This window comes from Hydra vulgaris, chromosome 05 (genome assembly GCF_038396675.1).
Source record: "Hydra vulgaris chromosome 05, alternate assembly HydraT2T_AEP".
NCBI classification, from domain to species: Eukaryota; Metazoa; Cnidaria; class Hydrozoa; order Anthoathecata; family Hydridae; genus Hydra; species Hydra vulgaris.
The window spans coordinates 19204447-19225000 of NC_088924.1; the positions used below are offsets into that span (position 1 = coordinate 19204447).

Here is a 20554-nt window from a genome sequence, read left to right on the forward strand (position 1 = left end):
AACAAATAGCCCGCTTTCTATATAAGAAATTTTTATATTTCTGTTTTAAATGGAAAACCAATAAATTGTTTGTTAAAAAAGAAACAGAAGATCGAATACTTTGTACCCTTTCAAAAAACAGTCGAAATTAGCAAACTGGTCTTTGAAACAAATATAAAAACTAATACTAAACATAAAGAGGTCAAAATATCTAAAAGCTCGAAAGAATAACCAACATTTTAATATCTAGAAAGGCAGTAATAATTTGGATTTCATACTTCATACTTCACTCAAAACTTTTTCCTGCTCCTTAAGTACTAATAGTACTTGATTCAACAACATCATCACAACTTTTGAAACAACCTTGTATTTTATACCAACTTTGATGGTTTAAAAATTCGTCTAAACAATTTCTAGTGTGATATTTTTTTTTTATGCTTGCAAAAGATTAAACGAACTTTTTTCTAACAACTTCGAGAATTGTGTGAAAGCGAGATCACATTCATTTGAAAAGAAATGCAAACAGAAAAGAATTAATAGACGAAGTAAAAGCTGATCATTTACATATTTCTTCTGTATAAGAAAATCAGCTTTTTTTTTTGGATAGGATTAACTCTGAACTGATGTAACTAGTTGCTTCAAGAAAAGAGGCTCAATTTAAACTTTTTCCAGAATTTAACTAACTTTAAGTCAACAATCTCTCATAAATATATTGATCACATCTTGAGATCACACCTTTTCTCCTTTAATTTTATAACGTTACGTTCTGCAACACAACTAATTGTCATTGATTTTAACAGCAGAAACTTGTGCTTTCTAGTGAAATAAAACTTCAGAAGGTGCCTCGCATTAAAGATGATGCATAAAACATCTTGTTTAATTATTAAACTCATTAAGCTTTAATCGATTAAAAACAAATCTTTAAAGAGATGGAATCATTAGGGTCTCTGTCTGATATCTCACTAAGATTTTCTGCAACAAACTAGCAATTAATTAAAAAAAAAATTCAATTTAGTGAAAGTTAATTTATCTTTAGTTCAGTGACATTTACATAATCAGCTCTTCTGGCATTTTTAGATATTTCTTTTAAAAGTATGTAAGTAATGCCGAAGACCAAAATTAATAACCAAGTTTTATTCTATCCATCTCATAAGATTTAACAGTTGTGTTATCAGGAAACAGTTTTTGATATAGTAGACCATTCTCATTACACAAGTTCAATGAGAATTGTTTTGTACTGCGTGCGAAGGCGATTTCAGAACAAGTTTTATCAGATTGATCTATTATAAGGTTTTAAGATGTAGACTGCAGGTTTGAAGTAGCAGAATTCTGGTTTTGATTTTTTGAACACATTTTTTTCCCCTCCATGTGACTTGTCACAGCTCTCTGATCTATGTTTGATAAGTTGAATTGAACTTGATATGTTTTGACTTTTTATCTGTGTCATTTACCAGCCATTTTTTAAACAATGGATCACTCAAACATTCTTCATTATTTCAATGAAACTGTCATTTAAAAATTTTAAATTTATATTTATTTCAAAAAAAGGGAATGAAAGTACAATATGTTTTAAAAAAACTTTAAAAGTCCTTCATGTTTCAGCTATTTCTACACAAAAAAGCACCTAATAAATTTATAATACTAGTTCTACTCAAACCTACATAAAATGTTTTGCATAAACGTTTTATTTGGTTTATACTGTTAATAAATGACCAGAACAATCTTTTGAGCTGTATAATTACTTAATTAGTTAACTAAATATGAATATTGTTTACTAAAAAACATTAAAATAAAATAGTACAAAATTAAAGAATTCCCTGATTTTCCCGAACTTTTAACTAAATCAATCTTTGAATCTTAAAATGAAGATAATCGAATGATGGTAATTATTATGTTTAAATACCAATAAGCAGTAACTCCACGAATAAACTATATATTAATAAACCAACAACAAATATAATATGATTATTTGAACGTTAATAAATTATTTTCATGACAATTAAAAAATTACAAATACTGAAATAATAAAAAAAAAAACAATTTAGTAAAATGTACATCATTTATTATTATTGATACAATTTTATTATTATTTATAATATATATACAAATTTATTATTATTGAATCAATTCAAAAATTGTTTCGTTACGAAAATGGATTTTTATAGCCTAACGCATCGAGGTCAAAACAAAAAGTAATAAAGTAAATTGCAGGAATGCAAAGATTACCGTTTTTGGATAATCTTTTTTAAATACAAACTTCAGTAGAGTTTTTATAAAAAAATAATTCAGAGTATCCACTTTACTCTTTGTATCCATGAATCGCTTTTCAGCTTTCGGAAAAACAGTCCTTCGGCGTTTCCTAAATATTCGGAATAACCACAAAAATAAAAGAGTATTCGATTACGTACAGGAAAGAATATATAAATATTATAAACAATATTTATATTATCATAAATAATAATATTTATCGTAATATTTTACCTAACCATTGATATGGCCCAAGAGTATAAATTTGTTCATTATCGCCTTCTAAATTTTTTACAAAAGTTGAATTGAGTTGGTTGAAAGCATTGTTTAAAAACTGCTGATTGGTTATTGCCAACCATTTTTTGTAGTAATTATGAAACATCAAATACATTTTTCTATTTCGATGAACCGCGTAAAGTTCTTTTGTTACCGAGTGACGACCGAGAACGGAGCCAACCTGAACATCCATGGCTAAAAAAATTGAATAAAGCGGAGGAAAAATTGAAATTCCCAGTTAAATATTTTTAACTGGGAATTTCAATTTCTAAATAAAAACCTCGTCATCATTTTAACTTCAAATAATATCAAGATAACACAATTTCATTACGGATTCATCTTTTTTAAAAATAAACATCTGAAATAGGAATTTCTTTCAAAGTTAAATAAAAACACAAGTTAATGATTGTAATATCTTTATAAGGAGTTTTTGGGAAGTAATGCTTTTTTAAAATTGTTCAGAGAAATTTTAAACTTATAGATTTTAAACGTTGATTTTAAACTTTTATTCTTCAAACTTTTAACAACTTTATAAAAGCGTTTTTGATGATTTATCTTTATATTCCAACGGGCATTTGCTTTTCAAAGTCATGTTTTAAATGACTCTTAATGTCTGCTAAACAATTTAATGTAAATAACGTTAAGAAGTAGATTAAAAAGCGTTTGAAAGACATTTAGAACGTAACTTTTAAAAATCAATGCTCGTAGAGATATATCTTAAAGAAAATTCCGATTTCTGATTCGCATGTTCCTTGCTGCATAATGCATAACATAATTTAAAACAAAATAACAGGTTATTTTGGAACTATCACAAGAACGTGATTAATTTTGTAAACAATTTTTTTTTCGACAAATATTAAAAATGAGTTTTGTTAATTTGATCTTCAATTAAAAAAAAATCTAAACAAGGCAAAACACTTATCTAATTCAATTAATAGTGTGTTAGGATAACCAACTAATAAAACATCTAATTAGTTAATAAATCCCATTCAATCATCTTAAAACTTATCAACAACAAAATTTGAAAATCAAAGTACTTATTAAATGTGCTCAGCCATATTCAACCGTCTTATATCAAAGCTTTGTTATAGTTTAATTTTTATCTTTTAGCATCAAGTAAAGAATTGATGTTGTATCAGAACAAGTTAGAGCAGTTTTCAATTTCTGTCTGAAAAAAAAATGTCAACTGTCTGAAAAAAAAATACTTTTAAACTTGTATTCTTCAAACTCTTATTTTTAACTTGGGTGTCTTGTAAGCAATACACCAAAGAAAACTGTTTCTTACTGCTACTTATCAACTCAAAATAACTTTTCATGTTTTTCTAGCAATAAGTATACACCGGTTGAACAGGTTTAGCATTAATGTTAGTAACTGTAGTAACCTATAAAATTATGGCTACAAAATTAAAAAAAATGAAGACTTAAAAAATCTGAGTTCAATTATTAAAATACACATTTAATTTTATTTTTCAACTTAAATAAGAATTTCCTGATCAACCCAGTGACAGCAGGTAAAAGGGTTTTCCTGGGATCACTGAGCTCTCTACATTAAATAGTTTTTTGGTTATATATTTTTTTAATATTTTCTAAAAATAAAATCTCCATAGATAATTCTAATAGCAAAATTAGATAAGAATTAAAAAAACTCACTTTCATAGCGTTAAAAAATTTAAATTAAACTAATAATTAAAAAAATCATATCACCTGTCCATAAATATCCTTCATCATCAGAGAAATAACATACAGGTTTTGTACTAAAGTAAATTATTAATGTTTAATGTGGTATTTAACTAACAGAATGACGCAGAACAAAACTTGTTTTACATGTCTCAATAATAAATATTAACATAATTTATGTTTAATCATATATTTCAATAACAAATAATTAACTAATTTTTACCATATGACTAATAAAACACAGGATCCTGTGGGGCAGAATCTTAGGACCCAGAAAGACCCTTGGACCCATTTTTTTATCTTATGTTTCTAATAAGTGTAAGCGATGAGTTGTTAAAAAAAAGTTTAAAAGAAGTTAAGATGTGTGAATTCTAGATCAGTAAATTAAATCATAAGTCTAGATTATGCTTTCTGACATAAAGTTTGTAGTCCGCCAACTCGTGAACAATTGAAGACAAAAATTAGTTTCAGTAATTAAATATTTTTTAGAACCATTATATAATAAAATAAAAGTAGGATAATCGCAACATGCGATTATAATGATTGCTATAACAATATATATTAAAAAATCAAATTGCACTTGTATTTACGATGCCAATAAATTGTCAAAAAAAGTGTCATCGCGCATTATGATTCCAATATATTTCAAGACTTTAGCAAAATAAAAACTCTCGATTTTTTTTTAAAGTAGGATAAGATTTTTTTAAAGCTTATTTGGCAAGTGAGAGTAAGTACTAACAACATTTGGATGCTGTAAACATTGAGGGTTATGAATCTTTTCATTTAAAAGTTTTAAAACTTTAAAAAAAAAATCTTATCTTACTTTAAAAATATTTAAAAAAAATCGAGCCTTTTTATTTTTTTAAAATATTTTTGTGTAAAATTCACTGAAACTATGCTGTAAATCCAAGGTGAAACGTTTCATTTTTTGGCTATAATAAATTGTTAAAAAACTCAATCAGCCTTTCAGGACGAAATATTTAAATTGTTATTTGTACAGTTTACTAAAGTAGTTCCTAATAAAAATTCCAATTTTATTTACTGCAAAAATCCAATTCTTTTTTATTCAATTAGTTTTATTTTTGTTATAACCTCGCAGTTTTGCAATATTGGTAAAATAGCAAAATTTACTTAGTAAAATGCAACTGAATTTTAAAAAGTAAATATCTTATAACAATAACTAATGTTTATCCATTTATTTAACCATAAAATCAAAATTACAAATTTAATTATAAATTACAAAATTAGGTTCGGTGTCACTCATATAGTTAAAAACCAGTCAATCGAGTGATACCTTAAAATAAAAAAATATTAAAACAAGGAAATAATAAAGAAAGTAACATTAATACAAGTAATAAAAAAAGAAGTAATATGAACAATAATGTTAAAAAAGTTGGATTCAGAACAAAAATATAAAGGAGTAAGGCTAAGAAAAATGAAAAAAAAAAGAGAATGAACGGATGAGATAAGATGAGTGAGAAAAAAATGTAAGAGAAAGCAAAAATTTTAATCACATAAGTTCAGTGAGAGAAAAAAATTTTCGCAGAAAAATATAAAAAAGCAAAATAAAGGCAAACTTAAATAAAAAATATATACACACACTACTACATACAATATTAAAGCCTATTTTACACATTACATAGATTAGTTAAACAAAAGTAAATATCAAGATATAGAAAAAGCAACAACTTAATTGACAGAAAAAAATGCAAAAAAAATGCAAAAAAAAAATGCAAAAAAAAAAATACATTCAACAAAATTTATATACATAAATACACGACATATAAACAATGTATAAAATTAATTAAAATTGTTCTTTTTCTTTTCTTTCCATAAAATATTGGTGGTAGAAAAAATTTCAGATCTTTTTTATTATTTTCCATTTTCGAAGACTTTTAAAAACTTTGTTTTTATTTGTTTCGGTTTTTTTTCTTGATTTTTATTTTTATTTATTTAAATCCTTTATTCTTGTTCATACACTTATTTTTTAATCTTTTATTACGAAATTGTTTTTTCATTTATTTTTTCTTTAAAAAACTTTTTTTTTTTACTTTTCACCGTTAAACAAGCACTTTCTCCATTTGCGATGTCATTGCAAAGATTGAAATATACATATGGATGGTTAAGCGCCAAACTAGCCTATACAACAAAGTTGAAAAAAATTAGTTTATATTAAAAAATGATTTATGTAGTGTTTCTTTGCAAACACCAAAATACTATAATTAAAATTTTTAAGTGCACTGAACTGCAATTGATTTTTTCGGTTTAGTGGCTTTTGTTTAAACTTTGCGTCAAATCTCATTTCAACATATTCATTGTAAAGGCTGGTTTGGCGCTTAACCATCCATATAAAAAACACATATGTAAGTCTTTTGCAATAAATTCAGTTGCATTTTTATTTTTATTTATATTTTTATTAGTTTAGTTTATTGCACTAGAATTTTTTTTTATCTTACAAATTATACATACATTTTTCATCCACATTTTCTGAAGAAAAATTGCACGATTGTACCAGAGACAGCTTTATAAAATATTTATTTATAGTTTTATAATTTTTTGTTTATTGAATATACAAATATTATATTTATATCTAAGCTATATAATCAAAAGGCACAATTTATCGAACATTTGTAGCAATTGAATAAAAACTTGTATATCCGACATCTTTACTCAAATAAAAAATGCTTTGATAAATTTAACTGATGCTTTGCATCTATGGGTTCTATCAAATTTGTATTTATGATCAGATAAGTATGTATATAAAGTGGAAAATATCCCTATCAATAAACAAGTAAATTTGTAATAAATAGTATTTGTAATAAAATAAATGTAAAAATGACATTTTTTAAGCCTATATATATATATATATATATATATATATATATATATATATATATATATATATATATATATATATATATATATATATAGATATATATATAAAATTATATTAATATAAATATTCAGATGAATAACTTTTATATATATATATATGTGTGTATATATATATATGTGTGTGTATATATATATGTGTATATATATACATATATATATATATATATATATATACATACATACATACATACATATATATATATATATATATATATATATATATTTATATATATATATATATATATATATATATATATATATATATATATATATATATATATATATATATATATATATATATAAGCGACATCTTTAATAGCACGTGTAATAATATTATAAGCATTAAAACATCATATACGGTATCATACTATTTATTTCTTTTTTCACGTAATATTTTAGTAAATGTTTTAAATCGAAAGAATTACAAGAAGAACAAAACAAAACAAATATATACATATATATGTATGTATACATATATATACATATATATGTATATATATGTATATATGTATGTATATATATACAAAATAGATAATGCATTATTATGGTATAATAATTATAATACAAATACTCTTGTGCGTTTAAGAGTGCTCAATATTATTAAATAATAGAGTAATATTTATTTATATAAAATGAATAAAAACAACTTTTGATGGAACACTGAGTTTAATGCCTTTCGGCAATCATTAGCCATTGTGTATTTCGTTACTTAAAAACCATTTAAAAATTACAAATTAAAATTACGGTGGAACAAGTTCTGACGTTACAAAAACAAAACAAAACAAAAACAAAAAGACGTCAAAGGTTACAGTCCCTGGTGTCGGTAAATGATAGTAAAAATTTCTTTGAATGCCAGCACTTTGATATTATTTCATATCTTTTATTTTTTAGAAAAAAATGTTTTTTAATAAAAGTTACCAATGTTTATTAAAAATGTAAACTTCAGATAAATTAATCAAGAAATAATTTTTTCTAATCTACTTCTATGCTTTATATGAAAATTTTATAAATGAATAATATTAATTTTCTTAAAACTTTTTAAATGTGACTCTTCATATATATATATATATATATATATATATATATATATATATATATATATATATATATATATATATATATATATATATATATATATATATATATATATATATATATATATATATATATATATATATATTTATATATATATATATATATATATATATATATATATATATATATATATATATATATATATATTTATATATATATATATATATATATATATATATATATATATATATATATATATATATATATATATATATATATATATATATATATATCAGGGACGGCCACAATAAGGCCCACGGGCCAACTACGGTCCTCAGCAACCTTTTATCTGGCCCGTCAGTTAATTGTAAAGATCATAAAAAAAACTATAAACATATATAATATTAATAAATGATATAATATTTAAATTTATAAATTAATAAATTCTAAAATTTTTTTTGTAAAAAAACAATTGCTTTAAATAATTAAAAATATATTAAAAAAATCCTGCCGGCAATTAACCGCAGGATTAATTTCCGGCACTGCCGGCAATTACCATTTGCGTTTTTTAATTGTAAATGGCATCTTCAAAATCAAAACAATGAAAAATCGACAAGGAATGTCATTTATTTAATGATGAATGGCAAACTAAATACTTTTTTGTTGAATGTAATTCAGTGCTAGTATGTTTAATATGTAATGAATCGGTTTCAGTGTGCAAAGAATATAATTTAATGAGGCACTATGATACAAAACATTCAAAAACTTATAATCAGTTTGTCAACAAGGTGCGGAAAGTAAAATCAATTAAATTGACAAATAGGTTATTTGAACAACAAGATTTGTTAAAAAGGGGCAACACTGAAACAGAAAATGCTGCTATTGCAAGTTATGAAGTGAGTCTTCTTTTAGCTAAAAATTGTAAACCATTCAGTGTTGGGCAAATTATTAAGGAATCTCTTGAAATTGTGTTCAAAAATATTTGTCCTGAAAAATTAAAAATTTTAAATAATATCTCCCTCTTAAGATAAACAATTACACGAAGAACATGTGATATTGCTGATGATCTGAGTTTGCCATTGACTGAAAAAATAAAAGCATTTCAGTATTATTCAATAGCTATTGATGAATCAACTGATATATCACAAACTGCTCAATTAGCTATTTTTATTCGTGGTATTAATAATGATTTTCTTGTTACTGAAGAGCTACTTGACATCTATCCTATGCAAGGCAGAACAACAGGAGAAGATATTTTTCTTGCCATGACGAAAGTTTTTAAAAAGTTCAACTTGACTTACAACAGATTAATTTTAATTACATCAGATGGTGGCAGCTCAATGATTGGAAAAAAAAATGGGTGTTGTTTCCAGACTGGAAAATGAAATGGCAGAAAACAACTTGTCATTAATTAAGCTGCATTGTATTATTTATCAGCAAAATTTAACAGCAAAGACTATGGATGTGGAAAATGTAACGTCTGTAGTAGTTAAAGCAATAAACAGCATTAAGTCCAGTGCATTACGAAGTAGGCAATTTGAGGCTTTTCTTGCTGAAAATGACTCTGAATATGGTGGTCTGCTTTATTATACTGAGGTGAGATGGCTTTCTAGAGGTAATATGCTGAAAAGAACTTATGATTTGAGACAAAATATGTTGGATTTTTTCAAAATTATCAACAAAAATTATCCACCAGAGCTAGAAGAAAAAGAGTTTATTGAAAAATTTGCATTTCTTGTAGACTTGACCCAACATTACAATATACTTAACAAAGAACTCCAAGGAAAAGATCAATTAATTGGAAAAATGTACAACATTCTAGATCAAACGGAAAGATCAATTAATTGAAAAAAACCTTATTCTAGCTTTTCAGTTGAAATTAACTTTGTGGAAGCAGCAGATACTGACTTGAAAAATCCATAACAAGATCTGTACTGACAGATACTGACTTGCAGAATACATTAAGAATCGCAACCAGTCTGTTGCCTATTGACATTAAAAAAATTGTGAAAAAAAGGCAGGTTCGTGATTACCAATAAACTATAATTTGTATTATACCTAATAACCTTGTGATCAGCATATGTTGTTAGCTAGTAAATATGTGTGTGTGAGTGTTATTCCTTTGCAAATCAATTTTTTAAAATAAAATATTTAAAAAAAACTATATTATTAAAAATCTCCGGCCCCATTTAACAGTTGAAAAGCTAACTTTGGCCCTTATCAAAAAACTTGTGACCACCCCTGATATATATATATATATATATATATATATATATATATATATATATATATATATATATAAAATATATATACATATGTATATATATATATATACACATATATATATATATATATATACATATATATATATATATATATATATATATATATATACACATATATATATATATATACACATATATATATATATATACATACATAAATATATATATATATACATATATATATATATATATATATATATATATATATATATATATATATATATATATATATATATATATATATATATATATATATATATATATATATATATATATATAAATATATACACTAGCGGCAATTAATTTGAGACCAGCAGTTAAAAACGGTATTTACATTTCAAAAATAAATATATCTGATTATAATGTTTGCACTTCTTTATTTTTGGATCAAAAATAAATAGAGCACAATAAATAAGTGGATGGAATAGGATATGGGCACTTTTGCACGCAAAAATTTGCTAATGTACAAAAGTATACAAAAGTGTATGTGCTGATTTCTTCCAGCATAAAAGACAATACAAGTATTATTTTTAACTGTTACTTAATTTTGATTAATTACTTGTAATTGATATTGAAAATATAATTTTTCTGATTGTTAGCTTCTTGTAGATACTTTATGTAATCCAGTAGAGTATATAATGACTTGCAAATGAATATACAAATATTGTATTATTTGAACTGTTTATTTTTTTTTAGTTTCTATTTTGTCGTACTAAAATGGCTCCAGTTCGAGAATTAAGCTTTGAACAGAGAGTTCGCATTGTTTTACTTGATGAAGGTGTTTCAGAAAGAAAAATTGCTGAAAGAATGAAAATATCAAAGACTGGAGTTCACAATACAATCAAGCATTTCAAGGAAACTGGTCAATATTGTGACTTATCACGACCTGGACAGCCTGAAAGATAGATGAACATGGTGATCGTTGTATTACGACATTATGTATGTCAAACAGAAAATGAACAGCTCCACAAATAATGAGAGAATACAATGAAACTGCTGAAAAACTTGTTTGTGTCCGGAAAATAAGAAACCCTTTGATGAAAGCTGGACTTAGAGGACATGTAGCTGCCAAAAAACTGTTGCTAAGGAAAGCAAACAAGGTGAAACGACTACAATGGGCTCGCAAACATGCCAACTGGACAATAAGTCAATGGAAAACAGTAGTATGGAGCAATGAGTCCAAGTTTGAATTATTTGGCAACAAGAGAAGAATATTTGTACGCCGGGACCAGAATGAACGTTACATTCCGCAGTGCATTGTGCCTAGTGTTAAGCATGGAGGAGGTTCAATAATGGTATGGGGTTGTTTTGCAGGTCACAAAATAGGAGATTTGATCAGAGTTAGTGAAATTTTGGAGAATCATGCCGCTCCATCTGCTCATCGAATGGTGGTTCGACGCCAGCCTGTTTTTATGCAAGATAATGACCCAAAGCACAAATCTAAACTTTGTACAAATTATCTGAATCAACTAGTACAAGAAAAAACCCTTACTTTAAAAGACTGGCCTGCGCAGTCACCAGACCTTAATCCCATTGAGCTTCTTTGGGATGAAATAGACTAGTATGTGAAGAAATTCCAAGTAAAATCTGAGGAACATTAATGGGAGTTACTGCAAAAGGCTTGGAAAGCTGTAACCATGGAAACTTTAAACAAAGTAATCTTTCGTATGCCAAGAATATATGAAGCAGTAATGAAGAAACGTGGTGGTTATTTTGATGAACGCAAAGTTTGAAACTTATTCAAAATAATAAAGACCTTATAATTTAACTTTTTAATGTTTGTTAAGTTTTCTATTTGTTTAGAAATATTTGTGAAGAAAACTAAATAAAGTATATTTCATGAACTAATTTGTAGTTTCTTTATTCACTGAGATAAAAAAAAACATAAACGAAAATATAACTGATAGATTTAATTGATTTTTAATAGAATTACTGTTTTCACATCACTGGTCTCAAATTAATTGCCGGTAGTGTGTGTGTGTGTGTATATATATATATATATATATATATATATATATATATATATATATATATATATATATATACAAAAAACAATATTATTATTTAGTACATTAGTACAAATTTCCTCAACAAAATTTAGAAATAATTAGTACTGATATAATTCATGTCAAATAAAACACTTTTACTTTCAGAAAAACAGATTTGATTTTACTTTATTTATGTTCAACATAAAATCCCCAAACACATTTAACTATATTTAGATATAAAGTTACAACTCCATACCTGGGATAATGTTGACTCATACATACATATATATGATTGTTATATTCATCCCAATATATTCCTCGCCCATAGCTTTCTATATATTAAAGTAAAAAAATATCTTTGAAAAAAAACACACACTAACAATGTAAACTGTAAAACAAGTTTAATTGTGTTCATAAAACAAATAAAAAAAAAAACCTTTAAGAAATTGTTGATTTTGACTGACTGGTATTTTTGGATTGTTGAAACATTCAACTTGCTTTTGAAATGTTTTAACTATTCTCTCACGTTTTTCTGTTTCAACTTGGAGCGACACCGTCAACAGAATTTCTAATGTAAATACACCAGAGATTGGGCACAACGAGTTGTTATAAGTAGCAGTAAAATTGTAATTAAATGAATCCAAATAAGTAAAATTTCCGTTAAACTAAATTAAAAAAAAATTTTATAAAAAAAAAAAGGATTAAAAAATAAAAAAATTATACAAAAATCATTTAAAAATCAAAAAAAAAAACTCATGAAAAATCGTTTTAGTAATAAGGTCAAAAGCAGTGATAACATTCTCATTGTTCAAAGACATAAATACAAGATGTATAGTAAAATATGTAATATATTCTTTCTAGGTCAAAAGTTATAAATTAAATTAAATTAGTTATAAATTATATATTTGAAAAAATATAGAAGAAAACGCAGTTTTATATATACAACTTTTTTTATTATTATCTTTTTACTCTTATTATACTTTTATTTATTAAACTTTACGGAGAAAAAATGTTAAATCTTAAGACATACTCCTAATCATGACTTTTAAAAAAACTCCAAGCTCTTGCTAAATACTTTATGTGAAATTCATAACTCTTGCTAAATACTTTATGTAAAGTTCATAACTCCTTGTTGGATACTTCATGTAAAATTTTTAACTATTGCTAGATACTTCATTTGAAATTCCTAAGTTCTTGCTAGATATTAAAGATGTTAAATTTTTAAGTCTTGCAAGATACATTATATGAAATATTTAATTCTTTGCAAGATAATTTATAGAAGTTTTCAACACCAACTTATGTTGTTCCTTTTTAATTTGTTTTTAAAAAAATTTCCACTTTTAAAGATGATAATGATAAATAGTGGTTATCTGATTAAGAAACAATAAATGAAAGTCCCTTATGCCATTAAAATAACCTTGACTTATGTTTACTTCATATTCTAATTTTGTTAAAAAATAAATAGCTTAAGAAATATAATCAAATCAACATTTTCAGCTGATGCAATTGCAGAGGTTTTAAGTAAAATGCATAAACATGTAGCAATGCAAATAATTTATTTCGATTTATTTTCCAAAAAAATTTAGTTGAATTATGTTACTTATGTTCCAACAAATAACAAACTAATAACAAATTAGCATATAATAAAAAACCACTTTATTTTAAAACCAATAAACTATCCAGAGACTTTTAAAAATTAAATCTATTTTATGAATCTTTTTGTTCTGGTTTCTGTTACTTAGGCAAATGCATAACTTAGATTAGATCCTGAGATTTAATATAGTAAAATAACTACTGAAATTTTATTTAATTAACTATAACTAATTTGAATTTTTAATACTTAATTACTAAAAAAAATGTTAAAAATAACTTACCGAATACCTAAGTCGATTGGCTTGAGTCTTAACAAAGCGTTGAATAACACTATCAGATATAAATGTAAAAAATGGCGGCAAAAAATATTCAAACTCCAAACTAACATTTGATGGTTTTATGAATGTTGGATAAATTTGTAAGTTTAGTAAAGTCAAATTTCTAAAAGTAGAAAAGTTAAATTAAAATTGTACTAAGTAAAAACAAGAAGCAAAAAAAATAAATAATATTTTTAAGTTTTTGAACTCATTTTATTCGATTTTTTCAGTGTTTAAAGAGAGAGAAAAAAAAAAAGTTAAATAATTTCAAATATTTTTATTCTTCATAATATCAATTTTAAACATTTTTTAAAAATAATTTTTATCCTTATTTTAATATATAACTACAAAAAATATTGAACTTCTGAAACTTTCATCATTTTAATGGCAGCTAAAAAACTTAATTTTTGACAAAATTTAAACATACCCTTGCATAGAAACTGTATTAAAAACATTCCACAATGGAGCTAAAATATATCATTAATACAGCCATTATAAACAAGTATTTTTTAAAAAAAAAACATAGTTTATAAACTAATATTAAACAACATTGACAAAATAGTATCATAAAAAACAATAAATTAAACAAAATTTTGCTAGTTGTGGCCCTAGAAGAGGAGAGGGAGATTTCTAGAATTATTTTCTCTAGTAGGGAGAGGGAGATTTCTATAATTATTTTCTCTTTTTCTATTCATTTGTTTCCCTATTTTATTATTACTTTGTTATTATTATTATCATTATTATTATTATTATTATTATTATTTAAATGTCATTCTAAACTTTAGAATTTTCGGAAACCTTAACAAAATTCAATCATACCCTTGTATAGAAACAGTGTTAAGCAATGTTCAACAGAAATAAAAAATTTTATTTTATTTATCAAAATGTAAAAAGTCAAGTTTAAAACTTCATTAATACTTTATTGCTAAATTCAAAAACTTAAAAAAGACAATAAGACAGACAATAAATTTTATAGACAACTATTTCTGTCTGATGCTCACCTACCTATTGAATATGATCAATTAAAAGCTAAAAAAAACACATAAACAAACTAAACAATAGCAACCTAAATATCCAATCACATTGTATCATGGATGGCTTCAACATACTTTATAATATCAATTAAAATTAAAAAAATGTAATAACAGAAACCAGTCCAAATCACAAAAGGGTTGAAACATGGATGTTAAACTTAAAAAAAATAAAATTTTACTTGAACATTTTGTTGTTACTTTTAAAAATTGTTAATTTTTTTATTTCCTATTATATTAAGATTTTTCAAACTTTTTTTAAAAAGTAAATTTCCACAAAAGTAAGTTTCCACTTATAAATTCATAACATTATAAAGAATAGTTAAAATTTATTAAGTTTTGATAAATAGCTAAATTAATTTAAATTAATATTTTAATGCTAATTTATGCATAATGTTATGTAATTTAAGCTTATATATTTTCTTGATAAGAATTCTAGAAAATTTTATATTACTATATAGATCAAATGCTTTAATAAAAAACATTAATAGATACCTCCAACAATACATTATATTGAAGGTTTTGGGTGGGTTTTAATGTTCATCGGCTTTATAAAAAATATTTAACCATTAAGATAAATAAGCTAGTTAATAATATCAAAAAATGTGTTAAAAAAAAATAAAGAAAACAAAATTGACATTGTTATTAGGTAAAGCATTTATTCCAAATGTGAAAAACTTTTTTAATAATACAGTGAACAACCTAAAGTGAAATAAACCTTATTAGGAAAAGTTTATCATTTATTATTATTAAAAAGAAGAAAAACTTAGCATTATTGAGAACAAGAGTTGATTAAATCAAAAAAATATTAAAATTTTTTTTGACATTTGAAGTTCTAATTACTTGACACAATATTTTAAATTAAATCTTTAGACTTAATAGTCAAGGAGGCTACTTTAGTTGTGGCTAACCCTCTCCCAACATCATAACCGCAAAACACAAACTTTTACAAGCAAGGCCACTGCACAGAGAAACAAGTTAAGCCCAGTACTACCAGGAATGTGCTGGGGATTAAACTTAGAACTTCTTGTTTAATGTAAATGGACGAGCATTCTACCATTACACCTCTACAGCATTAGTTAATTTACTAATCTCCAAACTTGTTAAATTTATAAAATCTGAAATTTAAAAACTTATACATACAGTTAAAATTACTTTTATTCATGTTATTTTTAAAACAACCAAATAGAATAATTATTTATCATGCATAGACATTTTAAATTAACATTTTAAGTTATATAAAATATAAAATAATTAAACAAAAATGTTCTAATTAAAAAATTAAAAATTGTTTAACTTAACAAGTTTTGCAAAAATGTGTCAATTATTTAGATTGATTTTGTTGTAAAGCATTACAAATAGTTAAGTTTGCATTAGTTCATCAATAAATACACAAATAAAGTATAACAACAATTTATGAGAATTATTGCAATTTACAAAAACCAAAATTTTTGAGCGGCAAAAATATTTAATTTAAAAAGTATATTGTAAAGAAATTAAACTTTAGATTTGATTTCTTTTAAATATATATATGTTTTGTAAAGATTGTCTTCTTTTTCTTGCTTTGTAAAAAATTAAATTTGGCTGAAACAAATTATGTTTTTATGTACCAATTATTATATCTTATGAACCAATGTTACAAAAATTGTTTAAAACGTCTTATAAATCAATGATATAAAGCATTTATTTAAAATAAATTGTGGTCGATACTACAAATGTGAAACACATGACTCACACACCATGCAACTTGGTGTAATCATCAATTTGTTCTGCTATATAGACAATAAGAATTTAAACTAACTCTTTTGGCTTTTATTTTTTATTTTTGACATTATTGCAAAGAAAAAAAAAAAAAATTTATTGTTTTATGTTCATCGTCTAAGTATACAAAGGGTATTTAAAAAATATAACAGATCTTCAATTTATCTGAATGCAATAAATTAATTTTTCAAACTTTTTTTTAAAAGTAAGTTTCCACAATGAGAAAATTTGATGCAAGCTGCTTTATGTTCATCATTCAAGTATACTTTTTGTACACTCAGATGATGTATACTTAGATGTTGAATATAAAACAATAAATATAATTTTTTTTTCATTAATGTGAAAAACCAAGGGACTTTGTTTAAATTGTTATTGTGTATATAGCCACACTTGACTTATGGGTAGCGTAAATGTGTTACATATATGGTTATGGTACTTATAACACCTAATGTATTTATAAATACATAAAAGGTCTTGAATAAACAGATAGCTGTGTAATATAATAAATTTGAGTTGCAATATAAGTAAAATTGCCCCCCAAAAATATTACTGTGTACACAAAAAGTCTGAGCTTAAAGACATAACAAACTTATGTAAGATACAATTTTAATTTTTTTATAGCTTATAAGTTTTATGTTTGTCCTGTTTTTTTTTTAATGTTATTCTATTTTTACTCAATTTTGTATTTTTATACCTTTATATACATAACATTGTTTTTGTTCTGTATAGCATTTATCACCCAAATATCTTGTTCTGTTAGTAAATCCATAGCCATTTGATGTATTGCCGTTTGACCAGTTGCTCCATTGTAACAAAGAACCTACAGTAACAAAACTTAATACTGTACATTAAACTTAATTGGTTAAAAAAAATAGTCTTGAGTAAAAAGAAACAAAAAATCTACTTTATACTGATTAATCAAGCAAGTAAAAATCTTTTTGAACACAAGTTATTCTCACACGAATGTAACCAAGTTAACATTTATTAATAAAGAAGTAGCAAAGTTAACACATACTAATACAGAGGTAACAAAGTTAATATTTAGTTATACAGAGATAACAAAGTTAATGCATACTAATATAGAGGTAACAAAGTTAATATTTAGAATATTTTGAGATAAATTTCAAAGTTACAAAAAGTTTAGACAAAGTTAATGCAAACTTATACAGAAGTAACAAAATTAATATTTAGTAATAGAGAGATAATAAAGTTAAAATATAATAATAAATACTAAATTGTATTTGACAATTTCTTTTGTTTTTTTTTAGGTGCCCCAAGAAGTCCTAATGGTCTTGTCACAGAGCACCACAGAAGTGCATTAAACCAGGAAGTTCTGGCCTCCTTCCTTACCGTGATGCAAAAATATGTCCAGAGCTCATTTCGAACCTGGATCTCCTGCTTATAAAGCGAGCGCTCTAATCACTGTGCCACGGCCATGCTCATTAGCTTATTAGCATTATTAAACTAGCTTTTTATAAATAAAATGAGAATGTTAATAAAATAAAATAATAAGAATGAAATAAATAATATTAGTTTTATTATAGTAATTTAATAAAATAAATGATAAATAATTAATTAATTAAATAATAACTTAGTTAAAAGTATTTAACCAAAAAAATACTAAAAAAAAAATTTATTAAAACAAGAAAAGAAAAGTTTAAAATAAATTAATATTTACGTCAAGAGAAAATGTATAAATCAAAATAATAATAATGATAAATATAAATGCTTTATTGTAGTAAAGAATCTACAATAATATTTTTAATTTAATTATTACAATAAATAACTTCTAATTTAAATTGTGACAAAAAAAAAAAAAATCGGGATAATACTAATACTGTTTTAAACAAAATTAATACTAAGTTAATTCTTCAGAGGTAACGAACTTGATACATACTAATACAGTAGTAATTAAGTTAACTGTTTAAAAGGAAAATAGGTAATTAGTATAACAGAATTTGCACCAAATAGAACAAAAGAATTAAAAATCCATGACTTTTTGGGTTTTCCAGGACAACTTTGGTAACTTTCTAGAGCATTGACTTCATTATTTCCGAGACTAATACAAGGCTAACCGAAAAAAAATTTATTCCACAACTTTCTAGAACTTAATTTCTCTAAGGGCAGCCTAAAATAACATAAAATGTCAAAATTATGTTTGACAGCAGTCTTGCAAGAATTATTCCTGAATAACTTACTGATAATTTTATCTTTTCAGTTGTAACTTTCAGTCTTCCAAAGCGATGAAATCTTTTCAAAATATGACTTTTTAAAATTAAAAATATTGAGTTAAAAATATGGCAGAATTAAGTTCAGAAATCTTTATGTAAGTCCTTTTTTTCCACAGCTTCTATAATTAATTTCTTTACTTTAATTAAAACTTTCTTAGCCTTTCCAATGCTTTTAAAATATCATTAAGTAACGGAATTATTAAAAATTACAAGCATTTTAACTATTATTCACTGCTTTTCAAACCTAAAAGTGATTTATTAAACTTAACAAAAATTTGAGCTTTAACTTTGGTTTGCTTGAAAACACTTGATATAATTGTGGGAAATAATATTATTTCTAAACTTTGGCTCGGAAACCTTATTAAAAAAGCATTTTTTTAAAATTGAAATAATATAAAAGACATTTTATAAAAACTTCAGCTTCAACATTTGACAATGTTTGTCAAATATTCCCATACTTATATCAAAATTTTGATTGCTTAAATATATAGTAATAAAACAAATATTCTTCATCCGAATCATTTATCATTATTCAAAAGAAAAACAACAACTTGTTTTTGTTAAAATCAGACTTATTAAAATAAATTTTGAAAACTTGTTACTACCTACTATACATTTTTTCTTTAATATCTTTCCACTTCAAAAACCATTTTTTTTTTTAAATTGTTTTAGAGAGATAGTAATATTAAGTTTACAGAGCAATGACTCATGAATGTCATGAATTAATGTCACTTTAATTATTTTATATACATTACTCATGACTCATTTTATATACATGACTCATGAATGTCACTTTAATTATTTTATATACACTTTTTTCATTATTTTATATGTATATTTCAATGCATGCTTTTAACATGGAGGAATAATAAATGTGTGTAGCAGCACTTTGAAATTAAAAACCTTAATAAACTACATCAAATAAAACTTTGTTGAATTTTTGTGATAATAACGTAATTTAACTTTAGCTTTACATAAGTTAGCAATAAATGCAAAAATATTTATGAATAAAGCAACATTGTTTATTTATAAATTATAAATAAAAAAATAACATTTGCATGATATGATGGAAGCATAATACTTAATAATTTTTTTTTCAATTTAAAATAAAGGTGCTATGACTATAATACTTATTTGGTAGATTTATTTTATATTAAGTTAAATACATTATAATAATTTTATTTATTAAGTCAAATTTAATTTTTTATATTGACAAAATTCTGAAAAAAAATCAAATTA

At 24.2% G+C, this 20554-nt stretch overlaps 1 protein-coding gene across 1 annotated transcript in view; it reads right to left on the bottom strand.

Moving 5' to 3' along the window:
* Positions 1-1936: 1936 nt before the first annotated feature.
* Positions 1937-20554, bottom strand: part of LOC136080228 (uncharacterized) — a 42879-nt gene continuing 24261 nt past the window's right edge. Inside the window, exons 7-14 of the mRNA XM_065796842.1 lie at positions 17779-17904; positions 14720-14759; positions 14257-14416; positions 12819-13047; positions 12639-12714; positions 4207-4256; positions 2461-2697; positions 1937-2338 (exon numbers count right to left, since the gene is read on the bottom strand). Coding sequence (XP_065652914.1) covers positions 2265-2338; positions 2461-2697; positions 4207-4256; positions 12639-12714; positions 12819-13047; positions 14257-14416; positions 14720-14759; positions 17779-17904 — 992 coding nt within the window. The 3' untranslated portion in view covers positions 1937-2264. The remainder of the gene's footprint in view (positions 2339-2460; positions 2698-4206; positions 4257-12638; positions 12715-12818; positions 13048-14256; positions 14417-14719; positions 14760-17778; positions 17905-20554) is intronic.